This window comes from Plasmodium malariae, assembly GCF_900090045.1.
Source record: "Plasmodium malariae genome assembly, contig: PmUG01_00_39, whole genome shotgun sequence".
Classification (NCBI taxonomy): Eukaryota; Apicomplexa; class Aconoidasida; order Haemosporida; family Plasmodiidae; genus Plasmodium; species Plasmodium malariae.
This window is the reverse complement of record NW_021638312.1, coordinates 191,820-213,002: the sequence shown is the minus strand read 5'-3', so window position 1 is coordinate 213,002 and position 21,183 is coordinate 191,820. Positions and strand designations below refer to the sequence as shown.

The 21,183-nt window shown below is 19.1% G+C and overlaps 1 protein-coding gene and 5 pseudogenes across 6 annotated transcripts; 3 read left to right on the top strand and 3 right to left on the bottom strand.

The window, feature by feature from the left end:
• Nucleotides 1-162: 162 nt before the first annotated feature.
• PmUG01_00067000 lies at nucleotides 163-1,161 on the top strand (annotated as a pseudogene). The gene is given in 3 exon segments: nucleotides 163-480; nucleotides 494-894; nucleotides 909-1,161. Coding segments are annotated over 3 exon segments (972 nt in total).
• A 3,956-nt stretch (nucleotides 1,162-5,117) lies between these two features.
• On the top strand, nucleotides 5,118-5,913 carry PmUG01_00066900 (Plasmodium exported protein, unknown function; the record flags this gene model as incomplete). The annotated part of the gene is made up of 2 exons (XM_029005389.1): nucleotides 5,118-5,204; nucleotides 5,335-5,913. 2 exons carry the CDS (start codon nucleotides 5,118-5,120, stop codon nucleotides 5,911-5,913), a joined length of 666 nt encoding a protein of 221 aa, XP_028859153.1.
• A 910-nt stretch (nucleotides 5,914-6,823) lies between these two features.
• Nucleotides 6,824-7,449, top strand: PmUG01_00066800 (annotated as a pseudogene). Its single transcript is given in 2 exon segments — nucleotides 6,824-7,090; nucleotides 7,105-7,449. Coding segments are annotated over 2 exon segments (612 nt in total).
• A 3,057-nt stretch (nucleotides 7,450-10,506) lies between these two features.
• On the bottom strand, nucleotides 10,507-11,228 carry PmUG01_00066700 (annotated as a pseudogene). Its single transcript is given in 4 exon segments — nucleotides 10,507-10,629; nucleotides 10,643-10,663; nucleotides 10,678-10,950; nucleotides 10,965-11,228. Coding segments are annotated over 4 exon segments (681 nt in total).
• Nucleotides 11,229-14,859: 3,631 nt separating this feature from the next.
• Nucleotides 14,860-16,731, bottom strand: PmUG01_00066600 (annotated as a pseudogene). Its single transcript is given in 4 exon segments — nucleotides 14,860-15,024; nucleotides 15,148-15,268; nucleotides 15,283-16,571; nucleotides 16,714-16,731. Coding segments are annotated over 4 exon segments (1,593 nt in total).
• A 3,568-nt stretch (nucleotides 16,732-20,299) lies between these two features.
• PmUG01_00066500 lies at nucleotides 20,300-20,910 on the bottom strand (annotated as a pseudogene). The gene is given in 2 exon segments: nucleotides 20,300-20,701; nucleotides 20,716-20,910. Coding segments are annotated over 2 exon segments (597 nt in total).
• Nucleotides 20,911-21,183: the final 273 nt, after the last annotated feature.

Genomic DNA, 21,183 nt, shown 5'->3' with positions numbered 1-21,183 from the left:
TTCATAAATATATTTATGTTATATTGATGTACATTTTAATATAACTCTTAAAAAAGTACAAAAAAGACATTAAGAAGGTAAGTTAAATAATTGGAAATATTATTACTTTCACATTCTGAGAGTAAAAATGATATTTTAAAACACTATCACTTATAACATCCATTATACCATGATAAAATTATAGAATATATAAAAATAAATGAAACCTATATTGTGAAAAACTTAAATTTGTCAAATAGCAAAAATGTAAGATATAAAACTATTGTAGAAATACATATGAATGTACACAATGAATGCAGAAATAAAGAACGCCAAATCAACGAAGAAGAATTTTTATCAACATTATTACAAATGTTCACAGAAGAGGAGTATACGATATATCCTAATTTGACAAATGATGAGTTAATGGAAAATATTAAATGTATAAATGATATTGAAAAACAAAAACTTTTATGAAATTATGTGATATAAAAACATAAAACTTCCTGATAAATTTATTATAATAGACCGCTTCAACATTTTAAAGTATTAATGAAAAAAAGGAAAGGCATACATAAAAAAAGTTCAAGTATTAAATAAGAAATATTCTAGCGAATATCAGTATATTCCATTTATACAAATACAAAAAGGTGCTTGGATTCAATACATATCAAAAAGGGGTACCATTTATAGAACAATATTTAGAACAGGATTCTTTATGGAATTGACAGAAAAATAACAGGATATTTCATGTGAATATGAAGAAAATAAAAGGGAATTATCACTAATAAATACAGAAGAATTTCATAACACAGATATTTATATAGATATATACGTATATGTATATATTACTACTAAAAATATATATACTCTTACATATGATGGTATTACAAGAATTAAAAAAAAAGGAAAATATAAAATATAAGGGGAAATGCTAGGATATTTTCATAAATGAATGAGAACAGAACCAAATTTATGGAAAAATTCAGAAATAGAAAAAACCTAATTAATTTTAAAGGAGGAAATTTGGAAAATAAAAAAAATATAGGTCATATAGGGGGAGATAATTTTAGAAAGGAGATAGACGATTGGATAAGTGAAGATAATGCAAATGTAAATTTCACAGTTAATGATGAGAAATTAAACAAAACCGTTGAAATATCAGGAACTCATATCTTATAAATTCATATGTATGCATCCAAAGTATATTCTGATGATATTTCAGATAAAACATCCGTTGTCCATAAAAGATAATTCTTAAATACTCTGATATCATAAGGGAACAAAAAAGAACAATGTTATGAGCAATATAAATAAAATAAGCAAAAGTCATATATATAAATAAATATGCATATTAGGAGATATACATAACATATATATTTCTTTTTATTTCTGTATGAACATCTAGAAAAAATTTATATTAATCTTTAAATTAATAAAAATGGGAATATTTTAATGCGCATGTAAAAAAAAAATTAATTGTTTTGTACTAATTATTAGAATATTAATTCACGAAGTTTTAAGTAATGTTTCTTGGCTGAATCATTAAAAACTAATTTTATTCGTAAAATTCTAAGATATGTTAAATATATATCCTATTTTAAATACCCATTAGTTTATAATATATATATATTAGATTAATACAAAATATTGAAAAACAGTCTCCCAAAATAATAATATTATAGAGAAGATTAGTAACCTACAAAAGAATTCGTTTAATTATATGCATATTATTTGTCAATTGTTTTTATGTTTTTCTTAAATATTTAATTTGTTTATACTTCATTTATGTAATCTATCACTGAAATGTTATAAGCATAATAACATAATGTTTTTCATTAAGAGGAATTTATTTTTACTATGATTTATAATAAGAACATTTTTATTGCACCTTCAAAAAGAACAATAATTATATTCTTAATCTATTTTTCTTTTACATTATGCTACAAAGTTACATGTTATGGTGAATATCACTTTCTAATATGTATAATATAATATAAAGTTTAATAAAATTATTTTTAATCTAATACGTTATTAAATAAATAAATATATTTGTTTTTTGTTTAATAATACGTAAAACGTAATATATTATATATATATATATATAATAAATAATTTTATTTTCCAAAGTTATAACACAATTAATAACATTATATTATATTTTTTATTTAATGATGTTTAGATTTGTAAAAACGTATATGTATATATAAGTATACCCATGCATATATCTCTTTTTCATTTCAAAAATTTGTTTTTTCCTATATCGGTTTATGACATCTAAAATGAATGATTAAAATATTTTTGAGAATTTGTAAAATATAATTATTTTATTATATTAATTGTGAAAGACAATTATAAAAATGGAATTAGCTTTAATAAGTATAATTAAATATATATTAATATAGATATAATATATATTTTTTTTATTCGTAAAGTAAGAAAACAACATAATAGAAAGTTTTTTCATATATACCGTAATATTTATTATTTGTCTGTATTATAAGATGAAGGTTGATAAAATATTTAAGTATAAAGTAGTAAAATATAGCTGTAATAAGATTTCTTATTTTTGTTCTCGAAATTTTTTTTTTAAATATTTTAGAATATATTACTAACTTTTTTTCTTTTTCTTTCATTAATGTTATTTTATTTAATATAATTTTTTCTGCAGAAAGGAAAGATAATCTTAATTTACTTTTTATAATTAAATATTTTTTTTACATAAAAAATTAAAGAAATCTTAATCGTAATTTCTCTGAGATTTTTAAAAAACTAATTTTAGAACAAATTAATACATCAAATTTGTATGTGTAACATAAAGCACATTATTATTATACATTCAATAAGCCTTTTGCATATTTTTTATCTACAAAAAAAGTTATTTTCTTTTTTCTTTTATACAAATTTACAAGTTCCTTAAATTCAAAGAAAACCTAATTTCATTATATGATAATATATTTCCAATAAACTGAGCTCATTCATATAATACGAACATTATGTGTATGAAAACTATGTATAATAACTAATATAAGGTATTGTAAATGAAGTTAATGACATTGATAAAGAAATAACAAATCATAAGTTATTGCATAATTCCTCATATAGTAATTTTTTAATGCTTTATAATTATGCTGAAAATTTTGTTAAAATAATATATTTTCGTATTCACTTATAATAGCATCCCATTCGTAAGTACATTTAAAATATAAATTATTAATACTTTATACATATATTGTTTAAAGGCATCACTGCTCATAAATTTTTATAACATTCATGTTTGTTTGTATACATAACATCTTAATTAGCATTATCTTAAAAATGTACTATAAATAAAAATAAGTTTCATTTTAAATGACTTTTTTTTAATTTTAACATATTAATTCATATTTCACGTACATAATTCTTGAATAGAAAAAAAATCTTTATCTATAATTCATCATTCTTAACTATTTTTTATATAAAACTCATATAAATATTCTGTAAATCCAGAACCATATTACAAATTAAGGCACTTTTTATTTATGATCTTGGCATTTCATGTAAAAAAGACATCAAAAGTACAGTGATATACATAAAAATATAAATATATTTTAAATATTTAACAATTTTTCGTTATAAAATTTAACAAAAATTGTTTTCGTAAACTATACAACATTATATTTTCTAAAAAATAAAAAGTTTTTAAAAACGTTCATATATATATCTGTATAAATGAACAAGTTACTTAAAAATAGTAATATATTCTTTATTATAAATATAACAAGCATTAGAAACCAATTTTAAAATATTCATTACATATTATACTACATCAAAAAAATATATAATAAATTCTCTATGTGTTTATATTGTTTCAATAAATATCAATAAATCATAATGTATTAATGTAATATAATAAAAAATTAATAATATTATAATGCTATATTGTAAAAATAACGTACGAAATTTTAAGTACCAATTTTTTATTTCTTGAAATGAAGATTCATTCATTTTCGTTATCATTTTGATTATTCGCGACATTTATATTAGGAAAACCATTTTTCTCTCATATTAAATGCATTTTTTATTATTCTATAATGTAAAAGAATAAATAATATCCGTATAAAAAAACAAATAACATTTCATTTAATTTTGCATACATAATACATTATTATATTTTTAACATCGATAAATTTATTATTATTTATTATTATTTTTTTTTTTTTTTTAAGAATACTATTTTTTTTCGCAAAAAAAATTAAAATAAAAAAAAAAAAATTCACTTGCATAAACGTTTATTTTTAATACTTTATCCTATTTTGTATTAAAAAAACTTTTTAATTAATATTAAAACAACTAAATTCTGAGTCAAAATAAATAAAATGTTTTATTTTTTTTAAAAAAAAAAAAATTTAATTTTTCATATACAGTATAGCAATAAAATTGAATACAAATAATATATATTTCGTTATTAACAGATCCCTCAATATTTATTAAGAAAATATATAATTATGTTGATATTGCATAAAACGCATGCAAATAGGTCCTATTAAATTATAATTATTACATATATATAGTTTTTCTATAATAATTATATTTATTGCAAATTATTTTAAAAAAATATTTCATATGTAAGACTTAAGATAACTTTAATATATCCTTCATTATTTTAATTAAATACAGAAATTTTAAATGATACTTTTCTTAAAGATAAATTACATATATTATGTCATATAATTTTATTATATTTTATTTGTTTTAATAAAAAAAATAACCAGGCTCCTTACAATAAATGTACAATAATATATAAATAAATTTTTTTGAAATAAATTATTTATATATTCCTTAGTTGCATTTATTTAATTATGTGTTTTCTAATGATTTTTTAGAACCTAATCTATTTATATTATTTTAATTAATACTTTTGCATAGAAAAATTATTGTAATATTTTTATTTAATATATTTTTTCTCGTGTTACATTTGTAAAAATCATATAACTATTATATTTAAATATATTTAAAAGTAAAAATTTTAACATTTTGAAGTATCACAAAGTAATAAAGGATAAGTATAATTAATATTCTATTTAATATTATCGAAAAAATTATATTCCAAAAATTAATTTATCACAAAACATTTGACTCCTAAAATTAAGTCCGAAATGATAGCGCATATAAATAAGTTAACTTTTTTTATTATAATTTTTTCATTTTCCCTATTAATATGGATATCCCAGGATGCTTATGCGGTAGAATTATTATATTTAATAATTTCTATACATTCTTTATAATCATGTATTTTCATTTTAAAACTAAAAATTTATTCATATTAAAATGAGGATATTTTTATAAATATTAAATATTTACTAACATTTTTAGGCAGATATCAATACAGAATCAGTGAATAATAAAAAATATCATAATCATAAGTTTGATTTAGGTATGAGAAGATTTTTTCTGGGACCAATGTATTATGAAGGTGATAAATCCAAACAAAAGCATTATAAAAAATATTGCTTTTCCAATTTATTAGGATGTTATGATACGTCCAAATATAAGGATATTATTTTAAATTCTTATAATCCAAATGTATCTGATGCAGCTCTTGTCGAATTATATAATGAATTAAAAGAAGAAGCAAAGAAATATGATGGATACAGACCAAGAGAAAAAGAAATAGAAAAATATATATATTATCTTTTATATTATTTAAAATTGAAATATAAAAAGAGAGTTGTGACAGCGTCACCTCCCAAAAAGGAAAAATACGAAAAACTCTTACAAATTGTATCTAGCCCAAAAACTAAAAACTTGCTTAGACTTACTATTCCAAAATTAGCAGAATCATACTATTTATTTTCTTATATCCCATACATAGATCATTCAATAGATGAAGTAATTTTATCTGACTTAATAGGACAAGCAAACACTATTTTATCTTTACATAATAAAAATTGAATGATGGTGAATATAGTATATAGTACAAATAAGTACAAATGTTTTCTATATACGCTTATGAGTATTAATGTATCATCATTGAAAATTTTTAAAAATTAAAGAATTTATTTTAATATACATAAGATTTTATGCATTTCGTAGAACGAAAAATATCCCTATTATATAAGTGTTATATGAATTATCTGATATTCAATTTTAATTTAATTAAATCCATTTACTGTTATTCATATATGGGGTAGTTTAAGTGATTCGTTCATAAATTTGTTTTTATATATATATTTAATTTTTCAAAAATTCTATAAGAAAGTATAAGTTTTAAAATTATTTGCTTTCTTCTTTATATTTTTTTATTTATATATTTGGGAAAAACACCTGTATGTGCAATAGTATTATTTTACCAAAATTATGTTTTTACCAATCATTTTATTGAGATTTGTATTATATTTATTTTTATTTTTTCACTTGTATTTTAATATATAGTATAAATTTGTAAATGTATAATATTATTAAGTTTTATAATCGTCCTCCTCAGATGAATGTATTTAGTGATTTCCCACAGGTGTTCGTTACATGTAAAATAAGATAATTTTTCTGAAAAAAACAATATATGCAACATTTTATATTTCTTATTAAATATTTAAATCAATTTTATTATAATTTTTACCAAACAATAATATTTTTTATTTATAAATTTTAAAATATTCAGATAATATATTTTCATTTAAGTAAAAAAAAAATATATAGTACAGAATTACTTCTTTTGTGTTATAAACAATAAACTTATTTCATGTTCACTTATTTACAGTTTTTCCACTATTTCCTTTATTATTATTATTATTTCTATTTTTTATTTTTAGAATAATTCTTGGAATTATTTGTTAAATATGAGCAAGAATTTGAATCATATATCTAACAATATACTGCAAATGCTTCTAATTTTTGTGCCACTACTTGTTCACCACCTGAATATAATGCTGGTAATAATATCTGTACCCTTGTATGTAATAATATTTATGGATACTTAATATATATATATAAAAATTATGCAACTAATAGGGAAAATACGCGTAAATACTTAAATTATATTCTACATAAGAAACCTATTGATAATTCGTATGACTCGTTTCATACATATCAGCACATTCCATAGAAAAATAAACGAATATATGTAAGATTTATATATAAATGATTTATTTTAATATTTTACTAAAAGATGCAAGCCTATATAATTTAGATGAGGTGTTTATCAGAATTATTCCTAAAGAAGATAAAACTTTAATAAGAAATTGTGTACATTTTAATAAATATTACGAATTTCATATTAAACATTACAACAAATGCGAAGGACATGTAAATAATGAATTTTCTAAAGAATTAAGCAATATTAAGAAAGTCTATTATGAAAAAATAAGCGATGTAACTGAATGCCTTGGTAGACCAAAAATTTCATCAACTAAAAACATTTACGCGTTTGCTTCCAATTTAACAACAATTGTTGTATTACTAAGATCTTTAACCTTACTTTTTATATATAAGGTTAATAAAAATTATAGTTAATGGTTCTAATAATATAATGTAAAGTACATTTTCATTTTCACAAATGGTTACAAGCACAAAACAAATATATATTTTTAAGTATATATGTATTATTATTTATTTCATATACTCTGATGAAATCGTGGTTACGTAGTCGTTTACTAAACAAAATAAATAATTGATCTTAACCAAAATGAAAAAAAAGAAAGAGAAGCCTTATAAAATATCTATGAATAAGTGAATAAAAATTATGAAGTTTTCATAATTTAGACTACCATCTTCAAGGAAACAGTATATAACAAAATTACAGTATATATTATTTATATCGTAACATTGAATATTCAGTTATATAAGAGTTATATACAAATCAGAATTTATTAATAAAAAACGTAATCTAAAAACAAAGAAATTAATTCATATTCGTAAAAAACACAAAAATTATTATATAAAAATTATTCAAAGATCCGTTTAACAGATATATAACACTACTGTTATGGTCAATAGATAAGAAATCCACCTATGTACAAAAATGTCTTTTATATAAAAAATAAATCATTTTAAGACTTAGATATACAAAGAGAAATTATGAAGTACATACTGATTTAATTACAAAATATTATTATTTAATTTTTATATCCTATCCAAGTATCAAAAAAAGAAAAAAAGGAATAAAAACATTAAAAACACTATCAATAATATTATTAAATAAATAAAAAAAGACAAACCTTAAAATAAAAAGATTATAAAAACAGTTAGAAGAGCACACGTATTTTATATATAACTAACATTGTTTTACACTTTTATTATTATTTGTTCCAATGTAATTAATAAGAACTATAAATTTAACCCTGTATACAATAATATTAATATTGATGCCTTTATCTTGTAGATATTATATGTGGCATTGTAGTAAGTATCATTGTGCAAGATGATAGATGAGGTAAATTTTAGTGTTTCTTAGATTTAAATGAGAAGATTCATATCCATTATTTAATAATTGATAAATGTATTCTTCTCAAGCACAATACTTAATTTTTTTTCTTTTTTAATATTCTTTTATATATATAACATCCAAGATGAGGAAAAAAAAGTATACTTGATAAATAAAAAATATATGTAAATCTATTTTATAATTATATATTTTTCAATAAAGTATATTATAATAAGAAAATGTAGTATTTATATTCCTACATATAATTTTTGTTTACTTTATACGAAAGAAAAAAATACTATAAATATTCCTATCAATGTAATACCAGGTAACATTAAAATGTGAAAAGGGTCAGAAAAATTGAAATGTAGTTTTACTTTACTTGAGATTCATTGTAGAATTCCACTTTATAGTCTCCATGGAACTCATTATTTACATATTACTAAAAAGGAGTTATGTAAGAAATGGGACTCCCATTTTTTATTATGTAAATTTTTCATAAACTGTCATAATTTGTACATTATATATTTTTGATTACCCACTCACTTTTATTATTTCTCATACCAATGTATATCCTTAGATTCGGCTATACATCAGAATTTTATTTATTAATGCATATATGATATTTTTCGGATTATAATGAATATCACAGTCAAAATAATAAAACAATAATCATCTATTAATGAAAGCATATTACATCAATGAAACATTAGAATATTCTTATAAAAAATACAAACCCAAATTATTTTATAATAAGAAAGTAATCTATTTTATTTTTCATGATAAATACTTTATAGTAATCAAAAATTTAGTAGGTGAAAAAGTAATGAACATATGGTTTATACTACTAATAAATATACAGACATTATATAATTTGTTGTATTTTTTTAATCATTGTCTTTAATTTTAATGTAATGATTTATAATAATATATATATGTATATACATTCCGAACGGCATAATAAACTTCATAATAATAAAACTTGAAAAAATTATAAAATAAAATAACTCTTCCTTACAGATTTATTTATTTAATTTCAACATAATACATATCCAAAGAAATTAATCTATAAAAATTATTCTCTTAATTCACATTCAAATTCAATGTATTGAAAATAATTTATTTTTTTTAAAAAAATTATTTCAGTAATAAAAATATTACTTTCTTTTATTTTTTAAAAATGTAAGATTAAAAAAAGAACAAAACATTTTACGGATTAAAAAAATATGTTCAAATTTTAGTTGTTTATCTTTTAACTTTTATTATACTTTTACGTATATAAATAAAAAAAAATATTTCAATTTCATAAAATTCTGGAGTTTAATCATTCCATTTAAAAAAAAAATTGTATATTCAATTATGTGCATAAGCTTATAAAATAAATTAAAATATAGTAACAGGCGTAAAATCAAAATATTAACCATAATTCTTAAACTATGAATTCTAATTAAAAGGACACTGCTACATATTTACATATTTATAATTTTACTGTTCGAATAAAAAATAATATCTATTAAAAAAAATTTTTTAAAAATATATATATATTAACACACATAAGATAATGCTTATTTCCTAAAATAAACACTAGATTTGCTTCTACGATTAACATATATATATAAAATGAAGTATGTGCTATTCTATGCATAATGTACTAAAAAAGACATTTATTTTTTATTTTAAGAGAATTTTAAGTTTTTTTATCTTTAGAGCATATAATTATTTAAGACTATAAAAATAAAAAATAATTAGCACTATTTTTAATAGCAGCAAATATATTTTGGAAAACGAAATAAATAGAATTATACAAATTGCATTTCTCTATATCAATTTTTAAAATTTTACATGTATTTCTTTAAAAATTCTGTTAAATACAGAATTATATACACAAAAAGCAATACTCTGATTAGATGAGCAAATATTTAAAAAAAAAAAAAAGAAATATATTATTACATTCAAATTAACCAAAAAACAAAAATATTAACTGCATTTTATTATAATTACTTATCAAAACATTCAGGTATATTCAGATAGATTTATGAAATTTAAACAATTATTGATATATTTGTTATTTGTATACATAAATAAAGAAATTATGAGTCATATTTGTTATAGATTACAACTCTGTGTAAAGAAGGATACATAGTCTTATGAATATTACTTTTATTTTCTAAACTCTATAGATATTTTACAACCATTCTGTGCAGATAAAACATTGCTGCTCCAATTATAAGTGTAAAGATCAAAAATACTAAAGTTGATAAAAATGTTTGACCAAATAGAGGTAAAGTTATATCAATTTTAGCCATATAACCCAATTTTCCTAAGACAAGTAATGCGATTCCAACTAATACCTTGAAGCTACCTAAAATAAAAATCCCAAATAATTTTACTTTTATACATTCTTTTAAAAAATTAAAATCATCATTCATTACATACCTAACTGTATTTTTATAAAATAATTTTTCAAATATTTTTTTTTCACAATATAGATTCCCTCCACTGTTTATGCAAGGCTCACTTCTTCTAGATGCTCTATAGTTTTCTCCATTGTTTAATGAACACTTATCTGTTTGTATATTTTTTCTTTAGTTATTTTTTCATTACACCTATCTTTTTTTACGTACCTTCCTTTACTTGATATAAGTTCTTTTATCCATATCGCGTTAGAACGATTCCCCCGTTTATATATTGCTAGTAAAAGACAAGTTATTGGATATAATTTTCCATTAACATCATAATTCTCATCTAAATATTTATAAAACATACTCTAAAAAAACAAAGTATATATGCAAAAATTTAAAGAAATAATTAATTTCATAATGACATAATTATTAATAAAAATGAAATATGAACAGTATTAATAATACATATATCCATAATATTATAATACCACAACATTTTTAAAATTATATATCCATGCTAAAATGATAAACACATAAGTTTTAACAAAAAATATTAACTTAAGTATTTTTTCATAATATAAAATTTTATTAGTATAATATAATTTGTGAGGAAAAAATGAACAATAATATAATATTCTTATAATTACAAAGAACATTATATATTATATTAAATATTTTTTCATAAAATCATAAAAATATATACATTATATTATACATTTTACAATGTATAAAAAAGAAAATATCTTTAAAAATATAATTTAAAATTACTATCCTAATTTAATTTATAAAAAACTACTTTTCATTAGAATAATGTAATATCAATTAATTAATAATTATCCAATATATATAAATTAATTATTCGATATATTAGTGTATGTAGATAATTTTTCTTTTTAATACTTAAAAAAAAAGAAGATACATAAATATTTTTTAATATTAATTTTATATAAAATGTACAGAACATACACAATTTATTGTCCTATTCATGAAGGACCATAAATTACTTAATAATATTTTCTTACTAATAATTATAATTTTATAAACAACATATTATTGCAAAATTGCTTATTGATAATAAAATAATAACTATTATAAAAATAATTGTAATAATATTGAAAAAAAGAAAATAATTTGTACAAATGATTATATTACTTTGTTTACCTCATCAAATCATTTACTATGAAACTACGAATTCATTCATAGTTTATAATGTATTTAAAAAATAAAAAATTTAACATTATACTTAATAAAAAATTATACCATCTAAAGGTAAATAATGAATGATTTTTTATTTTTGTAATATATGTTCTGAAATTTATAATTTTTAATTATGCATAATTTATGCAACATTTTCAAATGAAAATTTTTAAATATACCTAATTTTTTTTTTTTTTTAAATTAATTATATATTTACAAGAAATATTAATATAATAAATAAGAAAAATAAAAGTAATATATTATTAATCTATTGTCATAAAATGTTTTATTCGTATAAAATAAAAATGGAAATTGTCTATTTTTTTTTTTAACATTACAATATAATAAATTTATACTTATAAATTTCCATGAATATTAAAAATTAAATAAACTATTAATTAAATTACTCTTTTACTAAATAGTATTTGTATTTTTTATAAGAATAACTATATTGATAATTTAATAATTAATATAAATTCACAACTTAGCAAATTATTCTCATAAATTAAAACAGTAAGATGTAAGATTTACATAAATATTATTAAATAATTTAATAACATGTACTTATGGAAAAAGCATAAATAACTAATTTGTATATAATTCACATATGTTACATACACTAATTATTAAATAAATATATTAATGATTTAAACAGTTCATAATAATAATATGAATTATGTATAATTCAAAAGATAATAATTATTATCCCTATAATTCATGAAGAAATAATAAAATATAAGAGAATATTATAATAATATAGTTGTTTTATATAAACCAAATTCTAGTTATTCATCAAAGAATAAACCAAGCGTTTTCTTATCAGTAATAGTATTTTTAGATTATCTTTAATTCAAAATGTTAAACGTTAAAAGGAAAACTGCAAACGAAATATACCTAACCATATATAAATAATGACTTTACAAAAAATTTATAGTTCTATTGCAACTTTTAATAGCTATGCTGTATTGCTATATTTATACCCCACAATTTTATTTCCGATACATTGTATATTAGATTTTAAATAGTATATATAATTTATATTATCAGAGTATAATTGTAAAATATGTAAAAAAGTATAAAAACAAACAAAATAAAATCGTTTGTTTCCTCTACCATTAAATTTTGTATTACTAATAAAGTTATTTCATATACTATTTATGCGTATTTTTTGCAAGCATATAATATATTATTAGTAGTAGTAAATTTTAATCTAACTAATAAAAATAATCCATAGAAAAAATATTATTAATTATACTGAAAAAAATTTATTCATAATGTTTAATTTTTCTTATAAGTTGACAATCTAACGTTGGAAAAATTAATAAAAAATTTTAATAAAATACATTTTATTTAAAACATAATTAATAATTAAATTATAGATTACAAAAAAATAAAAATACAGACAAAAAAAAAAAATTATATATAAAATAAGTAAATAAATTAAAGTAATAGTTTTTGGTTAATGTCTTTAAAGTATTAAAAGTTAAATGTACAACATATGAATTAAACAAAATTACATTTTTTATATTAGTTAATCTCATCTATTAAAATATTTATATATATCATCAACACAAAAAATTTTATATTTCGTTACTACTTTGATAATTAGTTATCTCTATATTATATCATCTAAAGGTTCATATTAAATTTTTTTATGAATGTTTTTTATTTTATTTTATATATATTTATTCTACAGCAATATAATTAAAATTTATATTTTTTTAATATTGAAAGTTTTAATAATACATAGTTTTTTTATGTAATAAATAAAAGTGCAACTTCAAATAAAATTTTATCTATAATTATATCAACTAACAATAGTAATATATAATCCTTTAAGGATAATTTAATTTTCTTGTAAAATACTTATTATTTCATGTATCTTTTTTTTCATACAAATAATCGAATTAATATTTTTAATAATGAACTTCTCTTAATATATTTTGTCACTTATATTTATAATATATTCCTCTAATAAATAATATATATTAATAAAACCGTTAATTAACATCTTTATGGTTGAATGTTAATGAAGTGTATGTTTAATATAAGGCTTATTTTATATACACTTAAGGATATTCATAAAATTCTTCCTATACATATGGAAGCAGAGTTCATCAGTTGAAACAATATTTTTCCCAAAAAATAATATAAAATAATAATATATAAATATTGTTAGATATATAAAAATTTTGTACATGGATAATATAATATTTCATCTTAATTTTCTATTTAACGTTTTTTATTAAAATGAATTTATTTAAGTATTATAATTTTATGTGTTACATGAAGATTATATTTTGAAAAATTCATAGAGCTACTATTTTATTTTCTAACTAACTTGTTCTGAATTTATACATTATAGTTACGAATTCAAATTTATTTTTATATTAAATATAACTATAATATATTTCTTATATTTGAAGCTTTTACAAAACATTAAATTAGATTATTAGACTACATTATGAGTAAAACTAAAATAAATAAAAATATTCTACCAATATATGACTTCAGCTCATAGTGTGTTACGGTCTTACGTAATTACTAAACATCAAAATGAAATATATTTTTTTACATAAAAGAAATAACAATAGTATCTACTAAAATTATAGTTATTTAAAAAAAAAACTTTAATAAAATAAAGTATAATAAAAAAATTATATTAATTATATTATTAAAAAAAAAAAAAATATAAAATATACATATAAATAAATATAAAACGTTAAGAAAATTAATGTATATTAATTATACCACATTTTTTCTTGTTTTCTTTAATTATAGATATTTAACAGAAACGTATATTTATCTAAATATTGTATTCTTTTTAATATCTATAAAGTAAATCATCTGATAGTATGTATAACTCTATTAAAATGAAGTTCATAGTTCTATATTTACTACACTAAATCTCCTCCTGTTAGAATTTCTATAAGTACGTTTTATGAATTTCCTTGTGAATCTCTGCGCATTTAAATCAGCGAAATTAGTCCTATATCTTTTTTTCCTTTTTTTAATTTTATCTATATTTGATCCAAAGGGAGTAAACTAATGTACAAAAGAAAAAAGTAAAACATATATAATGTTATCATATATAATTTATAACATTTTAAGAAAAATATATAATAATTCCAAACTAATTCTTATTATATAAAGGAATTTGTTATTAACTTTAAAATAAAGGAAAAAAACAAAAATTATTCCCATTACTAAAGTAACTGCAAGGGAAATACGCACAAAAGTGTTTTGCAATAAATAATATTCTACATCTTTTGGGGGACTGTTTCTCCATTTGGATTTTCAACATTAAAAATCCTTAATAATTCAGACTTTACACCTGATGCATGTCTTAAATATCTTAATTCTTGCGATTTATATTTCTCCATTTGATTTTGGTTTTTTTTTTTAATAACTATTTTTAATACTTCGGGAGGCCACGTCTTCCCCTTCATTAATCGGTAACCCAAAGAATTCTCTAATTTTATAAAAATACCTTTTTTAGCCAATTCTTCCATATATGTACAAGGTCCTGATGTATCTTTCTCTAGGATCTCAGAAGTACAACGTAGTGTTCCATCCTTGTTTATATTCCATCTAAGATCAACTTCTTTTTCTTTTTTTGGAATATCCAAATTACTTAATGTTTCTGAACTAATACCCACTATTTTTCTAATTTCTTCATGTAGTGCCGCATGTTCTGAATTTTCCCTTGATGAAGATTTTTTCTCTTCTGAAGATCTTTCACCACTTCTCTGTTCATTGTATTCAAATGCATTCTTATTTCTATGTGCCAAGGAAGACGCTCGAATAAAACTACACTGTAAATTTGAGTTATTTTTAATATTACAATCAGTATAAAGTATTGAATCCAAAAAATCTGGTTCCAAAATGTTAGATACTAATATTTCTTCAGAGGCCTTATTTTCCAAAAAACTTTCTAGTCCATTACATTTTCCCTCACTTGAGGATTCTAATTTAGATAAGAGATTACTTGGATCGAACTCATCGTCACAATTCAAAAAATAGTTAGGACATTTCAGTAAATTTTTCTCACAACACTTACTCTTTTTTACATTATATAATTTACTAATAACATTAAGGTAATTTTTATATATATCATTCTCAAAAGAAATACAAAAATCTTTACTTTTAATATTCTCATAATTTGTAAAATAATCATACAAATATTTCTCATCTTTTTTATCATTCAATTCCTGTAACGTTTTTTCATCGAAATTATAAGTACAATTTAATACCCTATAATCTTCGGTTAGGGATGATTGTAGATTAAGAAATTTAGTAATAACATCTTTTATATCTTCTTCTGGAGAATCTCCTATAAACAATTTCCTTATTCCTTCATATACCCAGTATTTATAATGTGAACAACGGACATCATAGCTCCATAATTTATCCGTTTTAGTCAAATTATTTAAATTTCGTGCAACTTTTTTACAAAGATTAACACAACTAAGTTTATATTCCTCTTTTATTGAATCAAATTTATCACAACTTAAATTATTATCTATCTCTGTGACCTCAGAATTAAATTCTTCATATATTTTATTTGACGGTAATTGTTGTAAAACATTATCCTGAATATTGAATTGAAAAAAAAATTTATGTAAATAATTAAATACTTCTTAAAATGTTTGAACATTTGCATATTCTATGTGAAATGTAGTATATAAATAAAGAGGCATAAATTTTTATTTCTATGAAAAATGAAATTATTACATAATTTATATTTTCCATTTCTATAATTTCCTTCCAATTTTAACATGTATTAAATTAAAAAATAAAAACTATATATATATAATAATATGCGTATAAATAATGACAACATATTTGAAAATTTAGCGTTTTGGGCGATTTTTTCCTATTTAGTATTCTTATCCTTTAAATTATTTCCTAATTAAAAATGTTATATAATGTATTTCGTAGCATAAATTATTATTCTATTGTTTTAATTATATTATTATAATTAATTGAATCCTAAGTAAATTTAGCATTTATACAATGTAATAGAAAATAGTGAAAAGCATTTAATATTTGATACAAATAATTCTCATTATATATATGTTAAAACAATATTATCATAATTACTTTAATAGAAAATAGTTCTTTTAATATAAAAAAATTAATTCGCAGTGATTTGTGTTCAAGCACTTTTGTATTTTTAAATATTTTTTTATGGCTTACTCTAATTACCTAATATAATTACAATATTTTCCTTTTGTTGAAGTAATTATTCCAGTATCATGAAAAAAATAATTTCATTAAAGATACATAACTTATCTTAGTGGGGGAAATATAATAATACATACATGCTGTATCATCATTAACCAAATTCATAATAAAAATTTAAAAATATGTTAATGTTTGTGTAATATTAGAAAAAAATTGAAATGAAACAAAAAAAAAAAAAAAAAAAATTTTTATATAATAAAAAATATTTATATATTTATTTTAATTAAAATGCATTTATTATGTATCCTATATAACTAAATACGATTTCTTAGCCTTTTTTAAGATCCATTCTAAGTTATAAGTTTCTATTTTTTTTTTTCATATCACTGTTTCTATGGTTTATCTGTTCGTATTCATCAATGTTTTTACATATAAATGGAACAATTAGATAAATTATTTTAAAAAAAAATGCTTAAGAAAAACTCAAGAAAAATAATTTTCTTAAAAATATGTATAAAATTATTCTTATTTTTCCAATGTAATGAAACTATTATATTATATTTAACTGAAAAAAAATAAAATTAATCTGTATACTATAAGTTAAATATGGAATTTTGTTTTTAAAATATTTAATTTTTCACATATACTAAAGTAACTATGACGAGTAACATCCATTATGTTGCATAATTTGCAGATTTTATTTAAAATTATTTATTCTTTTTTTTCTTTTTAATGATAAATGTACTAATATATAATGTATTTTATAAATAATTAAGGAAATATTAAAGGATATTTGTTTTATGTTTTTGGTTATGTATCTTTGCAATAGAGCATTTTAAAAATTCTTTTTTTTAAATATAATAATTTTAGCATGATAATACAAAATTCAATAAAAATATAACATATGTAAATAAAGAAAAAACTTCTACAGTTAATATATATACAAAGTAATTTTCTTTTCATTCAGAAATATTCGAGATTTAAAAAAAATGTTTTATTTTATTTTATTTTTTTCGAATTTCATTGATATATACATTAATTTTTGTTTCACTATAAAAATGTAATGATTTTTTTTTTTCTGAAAATTCTTTTATTATTGATTTCTTTCGTAGGATAAATATATATAAAAGCATTTTTCTTTTTTAACGAAACTGTAATAAACAAATATATGTAATTATTAGTATAAAATTATGCCTCGAAAAAAGAAAATAATAATTTTACGTATTTTGTTAAAATAAAATATCTGTTAATTCTCATATATCTTTTTTATTTATCCTAAATATTTAATTTAAACAGAGGCCGTAACAAATGTGGTAACTAAGCGGTTTATTAAAGTTATTCATAAGCATATACATAAGTAAGGAAAGATAATATATATAACATCATCATAAAATATACTTTATTTATTTTAATTATTGCATATTTTCCTTAAATTATATTTTAAAATTCCTTTCACATATAATTTTAGCTTATTTTTTTTAGCTTGTACGAAATTTATAACTTTTGTTATATAATTTATGTTACTAAAAATCATTAATCATATACACAATATAACAATTATTACATATATTATATTTTTTATTATAATCATTCATTTGTATTCATTAAGTAAAATACCTAATGATTAAATATAATAATTCCCACTAAATTAACTAATTTATTAATATATGAGCTAAAAAAAATTTTTTATACGAAGACTTGTACGTTTCAATTAGAAGCAAATTCCAAGGGAAAATGAATAAAACTTTTTTCTTTTTTAATAGAGTGTTCTAAAGTTTTGGATTATTTTTAAAGAATATTTCTTTTATTTTTAGTAATTAAATTATATTTTTTATATTATAAGATACAATATATCATATAGACACCGTACGTATAAAAATCCTCAAAATTTTATGTATTTTCAAATGTTTCGATAAGTTTTGATTCATAAAAATATAACAAATTGGTATAAAGAATATATTCATATTCATACATGCAAAATGTTCAGTTATATAAAAGTTAAAATTATGTTTATACTAATTAAGACAGTTAATATTTTTATTTTTTATCATTATTTATCACATAACATCTATTATATTTTACTTTTCTTTTTACTCTTAAAGTCATTATTCTTATATTCTAAATAAATTTTTATCTAACATTTGATCAAAATATATTTTCCATATAATGGTTAATTTGTATTTTTTCATTTTTATATTAACTCATGTTTAATATTTATTCTATATTTATTAACATCTTTCACATATGAAATTCAGAGATTATTCAAAAAAAAAAAAAAAAAATTGTAATATTAAAAGTTATCTTTTTTTTCTTCTAATATCAACAAATTAGGACTCAACCATATAACATATTTATGGAATTTCAGTTTTCCTTAAATAACCTTATATTCACATTTTCACATAATAAATATTACATTAAAATATATTTTAACAGAAATCAAGACAAACTATATAATTTTATATTAATTTTAAATTAACTCATATATTCCTTTAACAAAATATACTTAAATTATAATAATATTATAAAGTATATTAATGTACAAAAAATCCTTTAATTTTAGATTACATATAATTATTATCCTAGTGTCATTTATTTAAACGCTAATATATGAGTTTAAACCATTAACGCTAAAATAAGACGTAATTGTTTTTAAATTAAAACTAATAATTCATTTCTTTCAATGAAGTAAGCAAATAATTATTTAATACTAAAAAATTAGAATAAATAACTAAATCTAGTTTTTACATGAAAAAATATAAATTGGTGTAATATATCAATAAAAATATATAAAGTATATCTCTCATGTATTAATTTTAAGGAACATATATATAATTTTAATGATAAAATTTTAAATGAACGAATATGTAAATGAATAATTAAAATCAGTTAAAATGGGAAAATAGTTAAAAAAAAAAGGAATACATATTATAACCTTTGCATTAGCAAAACATTAATAGTGTATATTTTTTCTATTCCGGATAAAATAGGATATACTCCAAAAGATGAATTTATAAAATTCAAGGAATTATCATTTTAAATGATAATTGTCCATATAACATATAAATTTCCGATATTAAAAGTCATTAATGTTTCCATAAATGAAAGAAGGATACTTTGAATTACTTATTCCACCTTTTATATGCCTTAATTTACGATATTTTTCGATATTTCAGTATATAAAAATAACCATTGGTTTAAGTATTATCCCTACAATAACGAATACCATAAGTTCTGGAACAAAATTCTTCAATGAAAAAAAAGTATTATACATAAAATTCAAATAAATTAATTTTCTTAAAGCAAATACCACTAATTCTAATACTAAAAACAAACAAGAAAAAATATATAACAAATCATTTATCATCTTAATGTATTTTCCTAAATATTTTATATCATTATTCCTAGAACGCCTATCTTTATTAATATAATATATTTTATCAGCTGTTCATTTAACAAAATGTGAATCTATTCCAGTGTACTGAGAAGATTTAATTTTCCTAGCTTGTTTACAACCTCCTACATTATTTATAGAACGTTTTCTTGGGTGTTATTTTTTCGTTTGGTTCCCTTTCCAAAATTAGATCCATATAATTTTTTTCAATCTTCAAGTATAAGTACATCAACTTTTATTAATACAATATCCTAATTATTTTGTTGTTCACAACTGCCTAATAATATATAAGTTCTTGCATATAAATCTCTTCTATAAGTGTATTCTTCGTCCAAATTTTGGTTAAGTGTACTCCAAAAAATAAGTGTAAATATTTGTTATTTAAAGTATAAATAATCTAATGCTAAAAAATTGTATTAATAGAAATAAAACATGAAAAACATGATAAACATGAAAAATTAAAATATACTTAAGTAATGATATTATATCAGACCACTCTTAAAATTATATGTTTAATTTAAAAAGATAAATACAACATTTTTTATAATAAAGAAATATATATCTTTGCTCCATCATATATATTTTTAATATTTTAATATTTTCAGCTAAGATAAAATTAACAATAT